At 41.6% G+C, this 9,258-nt stretch overlaps 1 protein-coding gene and 1 pseudogene across 1 annotated transcript in view; both read left to right on the plus strand.

Annotated features, from left to right (window-relative positions):
• The window catches only part of Mfsd6 (major facilitator superfamily domain containing 6), a 64,928-nt gene that overhangs the window by 50,440 nt on the left and 5,230 nt on the right, over positions 1 to 9,258 (plus strand). The window contains exons 4-5 of the mRNA XM_028765571.1: positions 7,507 to 7,668; positions 8,434 to 8,532. Of these exons, the coding sequence (XP_028621404.1) occupies positions 7,507 to 7,668; positions 8,434 to 8,532 (261 nt within the window). The remainder of the gene's footprint in view (positions 1 to 7,506; positions 7,669 to 8,433; positions 8,533 to 9,258) is intronic.
• Positions 2,838 to 3,194, plus strand: LOC114619693 (annotated as a pseudogene).

Genomic DNA, 9,258 nt, shown 5'->3' on the forward strand with positions numbered 1-9,258 from the left:
TTATTTTACAGTTACTGAAAGATTTTTAAAATGTTTCCTTCAGAGTTGGACTCCCTTGGCCATCTGGAGTGCTTTCTGGTCCGAGGACACTCCTCTGGCACCTGTGCCCCGCATTTAGCTTTTTCTAACGTATTTTCAGCCAGATGAATTTCTGTAATTCCAGTTATAGTTACATAGGACTTAAATGTTCCTAATCAGTTTCCCAATACTAGTTTTGTTTCCATAGTGTAACTCTTCAATTAAAAAATCCATGCCTTTACCACTTGAATTCTCCAAAGATGTGTGTATACACAGAGATACAGGTTTTGCTATCCTCTGTACTGTAGTTGCTACTTTCTAATTTCAAAATGCCCTTATTAGTAGATGAAATAGTTCTTAAAGATGTGTAAGTATCAAATAAATTCTGAAGCGCGTACCAGTGTTGCTTCTTTCCCGTGGACAGTGCCTGTCAAGACACTGATGTAGAAAACCCACAAATGTAAACACTCATCTTTATGTTAGTTGAGGGAATTTTTCAAAATCTGCAATAATTTGGAAGTCATAAAGTAACATTTGCTTTGCCTCTTCCCCTGCAAATAAGCTCTGTGTCCTTGTGCAAGAGCTTCACAATCTTGAGCTAGAAGAAGAGACAACAGTATAAACAAGAATCAACTAATCAGTGCAAAGCGTTAATGCATGTATGACCAATTATTGTCTAATTAGTGTTACATAACAGTCATACAAAGTTAAAGTTATTAATATATAAAAATCAATGTCAAAGAGAAGATACTTTAAAAGAGTCCCTTGCTAGAGGCTGTAGAAATGGCTTCATGGTTAAGATTAAGTACTGCTCTTCTAGGGGATCCAAGTTTGATTCTCTGTACCCATCTCTAGTGGCTCACAACCACCTGTAACTCTAGCTTTAGGGCATCTGATCTCTGGCTTCTGCTGGCCTAGCACACTCACATAGAGACCCACGTGCACACACAATATTAAAAATAGTAAAAAATAAATTTTTTAAAAAGACTGTCTTCAAGAGAATCAACTGCAATTACATCTGCCATAAACTGGTTCTGCCGCCTCATGACCAAAGCATGTGGCAATCGTAACTGGTCAGTGCACACTGGTCTTCAAATTACCTTTGATGAGGTGGTATTCTTATTTACATTGAGAAAATTCATTTTCAAGGCTGCATGGAAAAACACAGTAGACTATAGTATTGCCAAGTCTTGACATTAAACGCATTCAGTTTTCACTGACACTACTAAAACCTGCCATAAGACAGGCAGAAGGCATAATGTAAGAGTCATGAGATTCTCAAGTGGTGGATGGGGTTTTACAGAGCTCACTGTTTTCCTTTATGTATATAAATGAGATACATGTAGTGTTTTGTTCCCTATCTTTTTTTGTTTATATATGGCACTGGGACATTTTCTCGAGTTTTATGCGGAGTGTGTTTTACCCACAAACACTTCCTTCTTCACCTTCCATCATGAGACCCACTGCCTGCCTAGCTTCAGGCCACTGACCTTTAACTAAGGTCAGTGTTGTGCTGCGTTCTTAAGGGCATTAATGGGCTCTTCTTTCAGGTAAATTCTGTCCCCCTTCACCCATTGCTGTGTGGTACACCACAAGTTGTGATGGCTGGAGCCATTTTTTGTCTCCTGTCAGGTAGAACATGCTGTCCGGCACAGTAAGGTACTAATGACTGGGTACACAACAGAGGCTCTCGCAGTGCTGTACATTGGTAAATGTGGAGACATAGACCCTTAGCAATAATTGCACTTTATAATTTTCTACCCCCTCCTCCTCTTCTTCCTCCTCCTCTTCTCCCACTCTCCTCCTCTCCTCCCTTCTCCTCCTCCTCCTTCTTTCCCCTTTTCTCTTCCTCCTTCAGAAAGTCCTTTGTTGCTGTTGGCTCTAACTCTGACAGGTTTGCTCTTCACCTTGTTTTCTTTACCTTGTGATGTACAGCTTTTCCAGTACCCCCTACAGTTAGTTATGTCTGGCCAGTACAAAATGAAATACTACCGTTCCACCCAGTCCACAAGACTTCCCATATGGAGTCACTCCTCCTTCCTAGCTTGGATGCTGAAAGTCGGGGTTACAAGATATTGAAGAGGACAGTGTGCAGCTGGGTCTGTGAATGTGTGTGGAGCAGAGCTGCAGATCCTCTGGTCTCCTGCCCATTGGACTTCATGTAAGCACGAATATTACTATGCAACGCCAGGAGACTGAGACCTGTTTGTTATGGCAGTTACTTTAGCCACTATGGTTACCTTCTGCTGCCTCCCCGGTGGAGGCCTTTCTTAGGAAGACAGAGAAAACTCTCTTACTGAGGCTTACCAGATTGATCTTTCAGAAACTCTTCCAGTCCTCACATTTTGAAAGGCATTCTGGATTGAGCAGGTGCTTTGATTTTTCAGTAGGAAAGGTCTGTCACAGCTGCTGTTCTGAAGGTTTCCTAACGAGAAGCTTGTATCTTGTTCAGTGAGTGTGCACAGATGGCAGAAGCAAGAAAAACAAAACAGCCCCGCCTCCCAGTGCTTTGTCAGTTCTCACCCCAATGGCCATTATGATTTGATTTCCCCAAGTCAAGCAGCATTGTACAAATGTCTCTTAAGAAGAAGTCTTTCCCCCTAGTTTGCACATTCTGTTTATTGCAGTAGAATACTACTGTGGGCCAAGACAGAACAATTTTGAAATACATGTTTTGCAGTATTGTAAGGTAAAGAATCCTTGGGCCCATGAAAACTTCGGAACATGCAGTTCCTTAGGGAGGGAATAAGGTAATAATAATATTCATTTCTTAAGAAGATAAACCTTTGCTTCCTGTCCTGGCCGCCATCGGAGAGCAGCAGCTATGGCCCTGCGTTGCCCTATGGCCTTGGGCCTCAACAAGGGCCACAAAGTGAGGAAGAACGTCAGCAAGCCGAGACACAGCCGGAGCCGCGGGCGCCTCACCAAGCACACCAAGTTCGTGCGGGACATGATCCGGGAGGTCTGCGGCTTCGCGCCCTACGAGCACTGCGCCATGGAGTTGCTCAAAGTGTCCAAGGACAAGCGTGCACTCAAGTTCATCAAGAAGAGGGTGGGCACGCACATCCGCGCCAAGAGAAAGCGGGAGGAGCTGAGCAACGTGTTGGCAGCCATGAGGAAGGCGGCGGCCAAGAAGGATTGATGAACCCTCCCCCAATAAAAGATCATGGCTCCTATAAAAAAATAAAAAGAAGATAAACCTTTGGTCATGTATGATACTATCAGCAAAACTTCACAAAGCAGTTTAACTTATGCCAGTCCTCAAGGAATTATTGTAAAGTCGGACCATATCCCACTTACACACTTCAGTTCTGAACAGACACCTGAGATTCAGGTCCCTTCTGCCGTTCTGCTGTCCCTCTGACCTTGAACAAGGCTAATCTCTTGGTGCCTAATTTTCATTTTGGAAAATGTAGAAAAAATAGATCCTATGGTTTGGAGGAATAAATGGAAGGCTATGTAAAATAGCATAATTCTATCTAGAGAAAGCTGCTGTAATGGCCTTCTTACTGTTAATTACGCCTCCAGGTAGATACAGTCTGAATAGTACGGAAATGTTTCATTCCATGAGCCCAGTAAAGGTAGTGAGGACTGAGACACTAGACTTCATACCTGTCTGATCTTTGGGGGGGGGTCATTCATTGCCTCTCAGCATATTTATCAAACATCTACTATGTGATTTGGTGGTAATTACAAGGAACCTCAGTACATTTATGACAAATAGCCCAAGAAAGGTGAGCATATGCTCTCGTGGAGTCTGTGTGGGGGGATTAGAGGTAGGAACTTTACTATGTACATTACTAATTTTTCCTTCAGTTAATGCCTCCAGTTGATTTTAAAGAACATAGTCTGCAATTCTCTAGTAATAACACCCCAAACAGAAATCTAACTCACAGATTCTTTTACAATTGCCATGTAATACCAGCCAACAAGTTCTAAACGTAATGTCAGTATCTAGCTGACGTTGTACTGCTGGAAAATGTTTCAATCTCCTTGCAAAAGAAAATGTTTTGAAAACACAGTTTTGAAGGAGGAGGGGGATGTAGAAAGAGGGAAGAAAAGAGAGAAAATGGGGAGCAGGAGGCAATGAGAGAGATGTGTGCACCTTATTATTCAAATGCTTTTGTGTGTAGCCAAGGACTTAAATACGATCTAAAATCACAACCCCAAATATAATGTAATGTTGTAGTTACATACATAGCCATGCCTATCTACCTCTACTTATTAATTGTGCAACTGATGGCTTAGAGTCATCAATGAAGTTAGCCTATGGCCATTTGATATGGTTTTAGGGCATGGAAATCAATTCTTAAAGAGGACTCAATTTGAATGCTACTATTGAGTCTAATTAATTTTGTTTCTCAGTATACTTTTGAATTTTATTCTAGTGTTACTCATAAAAATGATATAGGTATCTGAAAAAGGTCAATATCATCTTTAATAATATAAGTGAAAATATTCTCATTATATATACTACTATGTCAACATTCATAACTAGGACTCTGTCTAGGCATTATTTGATTCTGAAAAGACTGACGATATCTGCCGTGTTGCGGTTGTTTAACCAGACAAAGCAAATAGTTTATTTGACATCTGTGGAAATTAATTAAGTGTTCATGCTATTAATTACTATTCAGTCCATATTCCTAGTTAAAAAATAACCTAGATTGGTTCAGGGATGTAGCTCAGTGGTAATACTTGCCCTGTGTGTAAGAAGGCTGGATTTAACCTCAGCACTACCAAAGGCAAAGCAAAGCAAAGCAAACAAACTCCATAAAACCTACTTACTTGAAACGATGACTGAAACACATATGAGAAGCAGGAAAATGGATTTAATATTTCTAAGTAAATGATAAAGCATATAACCTGATGTGCACAGTAAAGATAGGGTTTATTCTCTCATGGGCCTCCTAAATCACAGTCACTCCAGATAACTCTGAATTAAGATTCACATTTCTCGCGCTGGATATATTTGTATTCCTGTATTTTCTGTTTCTGAGATATAGTTAAGTTACTTAGAACCCAGTACCTTCTGGGTCTTACTTTTAAGGTTGCTTATGTGAGGCCAGGTCAGGCTCAGGTGAGGGATAAATATTACATAAGACCCACAGACTCCTCTATTGCCAATCCCTCTAATCCCAGGAATGGTGTGTTTTTCAGTAGGGCCAAGCAGAGGACTCAATATTCCAGAAATATACAGCTAACCAATAATACCCGACGGTGCTTAGCACTGCTTGTCAGGGTTGGTACAGCTGCTGTAGTAAACTGCTGTTCTTCAAAACATTAAATATAATAAATGCCAAGTAACTAGAAAGTCTCCTTCTAACTGTGTAAACACCAGCGTGTAAGTATTTACTTGAAGATACTGAAATATCAATATTTAAACAATATTATTCATAATAATCAAAAGGTGTAAAAACAACTCAGATGCAATCAACAGAGGAACAAGATGTAGTATATATGTGCAATGGGCTATTATTCAGCCTTTAAAAGAACAGAAAATAGTTTTTATATTAGTAATTTTTGTTTTGACCATTTCATGCATGTATAGAACGTATTCTGATTATGCTGTCCACCTGGTGGCTCTCCACTTCCTCCTATCAAACCTCGTCTCTACTAGCCCCTTTCCCAGGTTTACAAGTTTTGGGTTGGGTTTTGTGACCTACTGAAATTACTTAGGGCCACCTGTGTGGTCATTGGATTGGAACTATATATTTGAGCTTACAAGGCTCATCAGTGGCTGCAGAGCTGCAGTCAAGGGTTCCCCTCTGCCAGACTCTTGCCAGTAGCAAGCATTCAGGAGTAAGGGGTGGACTCTCTGAGCCCTCTCCTTCCATTCCTGACTGCTGACAGGTTTCATTGCTATGCAGATTTGTTGTATTCATGGCAGCTGTGAGTTCATGATCACCATAGCTGTGCCTTGTTCAGAAAAGAGCATTCTGTAGCCCTGCGCCATACCATCTGCCTCCACAGTCTCCTCTTCTCTTCTGCAGTGTTCCCTAAGCCTTGGCAAGGTAGTATAAACGTCTTATTTAGAGCTTACCTATCACTTATTCTCAGCCTTCATAACTCCATAGTCTTCAATCACTACCATTCACTGCAAAGAGGTTTCTCTGATTGAGGATGAAAGTAACATTTCTCTATTGGTATAAATATAAATATTTAGAGCCAGGTTGACACTGTATCGGTTTAGCTAAACAACAGTGTTCAGTTCCCCACTAAGATCTAGGATCTTCCCAACCATGTGTTTGGTTTTTTTTTTTTTTTTTAAGCCAGGTTCCCCTTTTAAATAAGGTCTTAAATCCAAATCCAAACCAAAAGCAATTGTTATCCTTGTAACAGTGGTGCCACAGTTGCAAAAGTGGGCACATCTTACCTGAAAGGTCAGACCTGTAGATCATAGAGTTCACAGCTAGGTACGACTATTAACACTTCCTCTCCTAGCAACTTGTACAGCAACCCCTGGGACCTGAAGAGGCAGGGAGGATGTTTTCAGCTCCATCACAGCTACATTTCTCTATGCTTGCATCCAAGGTGTGTGTTGAAGGAGGGAAGAGGCAGAACACATACTACAATATGGACAAACCTTAAAGACAACATACTAAATGAAACAAGCTGGACAAAAAAAGCACAAATACTGTTATGATTCTACCCATAGGAGACCCAGAGCAGTCACATTCACAGAGAAGGAAAGCTAACCATCTTTGTTAGGGAATAGCCTGGCGGGTAAAGGGCAATGTTTTTGTTTAGGATGATAAGAAAGTCAAAGATGGATAATAGTGATGGATGCTCAACACTGTGAGTGTGCCTAATGCTGTAATATTACAAGTGTGCCTAATGCTACAATACTGTGAGTGTGCCTAATGCTGTAATATTACAAGTGTGCCTAATGCTACAATACTGTGAGTGTGACACTGTGAGTGTGCCTAATGCTACAACACTGTGTGCCTAATGCTGTAATATTACAAGTGTGCCTAATGCTACAATGCTGTGAGTGTGCCTAATGCTATAATATTACAAGTGTGCCTAATGCTACAATACTGTGTGTCTAATGCTATGACACTGTGAGTGTGCCTAATGCTACAACACTGTGTGTCTAATGCTACAACACTGTGTGTCTAATGCTACGACACTGTGAGTGTGTCTAATGCTATGACACTGTGAGTGTGCCTAATGCTACAACGCTGTCACTGTCCCTATGGATACTGAACTATATGTTAAAAAATAGTTAAAATGACCATACAGAAGTACATTGTATGCTTGTATGAAATTCTCAAAGCAAAAATAAAATATTATATTGCAGTGGCTTAAATGAAACATTTGTTTATATATGTTTTATTTTAAAATATGTACATGTGTTTACACATATGCATAGTATATCTAAGTATTATAATAGGCCCCTGGTATAATAAATAATTCAGTCACAAAGTAAGTGTAGTCCAAGGAGTGCTGAGCAGACACTCATGCCCGCCCACTCTTCTTCCGTAGGCGTCACACACGCAGCCATCTGGGCAGCGTGTATCTCTTACCTCAGTGCAGCTGTTCCCCCTGAGCTGAGGACTTCTGCACAGGGAATCCTGCAAGGCCTTCATCTGGGTCTGGGGAGAGGATGCGGTGCCATGATCGGAGGCGTGTTAGTCAATTATTTTGGTAAGAATGATTTTTCTTTTAGTCCTTTGGGGAGGATAGTTTTTCTTTCAACTATACCACTATTCCTGTCCTCTTTTTACATTGCATGGTCATCGTAATTGTAAAGCACATGCTCAGGTTGTGAAGATATTTACAGCCATTTAGGTAATTCCGGGAAATTAGGTTGTGAAGTCTTCTGGCAAATGGCTTGATGAAATGCTACATAAACCCCAAAGGAGGCAAACAAATGAATAAGCACACTCACATACTTTTAGTTGAGTCCAGTACCCAACACCTGCTGTAAAAATAAGAAACAGAATCCGTCATCCTTACTCAGAAAGGCCTCCCTATTCACGGTTCTTGTCGCTGTGTCTTTGCATCAGTCAGTCTGCCTCATTTGACCTCTTGTTGGAAAATCTGTAGGCTGAGACAGTCAGATCATTCTGGGATTTTTGACTGCTTGATCTTCTGTGCAAGGCACCCAGGGTTGTGTGAATTGAGAGCACTATTTAAGATCTGCTGCCCAACTGCATACGAACAGCATGGTTCCTTAACAAGCTGGCAGACAGCATCATGAAGACAGCACATGTATCATGTCGGGATGAGAGACAGTCCTTCACCAAGCAGAGCCAGCATTGGGGTCTCCTAATAGAGGCAGCTAAGAAAAGGGCACTGACTCGGTTCAGTGAACCTGTGCTTCCTTTGCCCCAGCGTTAAGACTGTTTAAGGTGCAAGGTTGCTGTATTTCCTGGAATTACCATTTGGCCTGGTCTGCTTATTTTCAAGGGGCTGCTGCAACCTTCCGAGGGATTGGCATGGCTTGCCTGGTGATCCTCCTGCTCTTTGCCCTGATCCAGTGGCTGGCAGTGCCAGACGAGGAAGAAGGTGAACATTTCCTTTCCTTTCATCGTTGGAGGTGAGCGTAGGAGGTTAAGGGTTTGAGGCCAGGTTCTATGTGTAACCTGGACTGGCCTTGAGTTTCCAATCCTACCTTTTTCTTGATGGTTCCCCAAGAACCCCACTGTACTGTGAACAACTGGCCTGCAGGAGACACGTTCTCAGTGGTGTCTTGGTGGACTCATGAGAGAGATGACACACCTCCTATAAGACGACGATGACTGGCTGCTGAGCGGATTGCGGTTTCTTGGTCGCTTTATGTAATAGTGCAAGATGCTATGGAAGTGGTAGTTTTAAACCTCCCTGGAATTCTTGAGATTGCAGATTTAAGGCAAATGCATATAAAGCTGTATGGTAATTTACTACCAGGAAAAAGAGGGGGGGTGCTTGGCCTTCTGTCCAAGGCTTATTAAACTGTATGCCTTTACCTTCATTAAACATATGGCTATGGATGCTTCTCCTGACAAGCATGGCTTTTGTTAAAACTGTCATGCAAAAGGGAAGGCAGGCCAGTGAAACAGCTCAGCAGGTAGAGGCACCTGCTGCCAAGCCTGCTGAGTTCAATCCCAGAGACCCACAAAGTGAATGGAGAGAACCAATGCCTTCAAGTTATCCTTTCGGGCCTTCACATGTGTTCTATGTCACTCCCACAAACACCATACACACAATAGATAGATAGATAGATAGATAGATAGATAGATAGATAGATAGATA

The sequence above is a fragment of the Grammomys surdaster genome, unplaced genomic scaffold (genome assembly GCF_004785775.1).
Source record: "Grammomys surdaster isolate TR1022 unplaced genomic scaffold, NIH_TR_1.0 165, whole genome shotgun sequence".
Taxonomy (NCBI): domain Eukaryota; kingdom Metazoa; phylum Chordata; class Mammalia; order Rodentia; family Muridae; genus Grammomys; species Grammomys surdaster.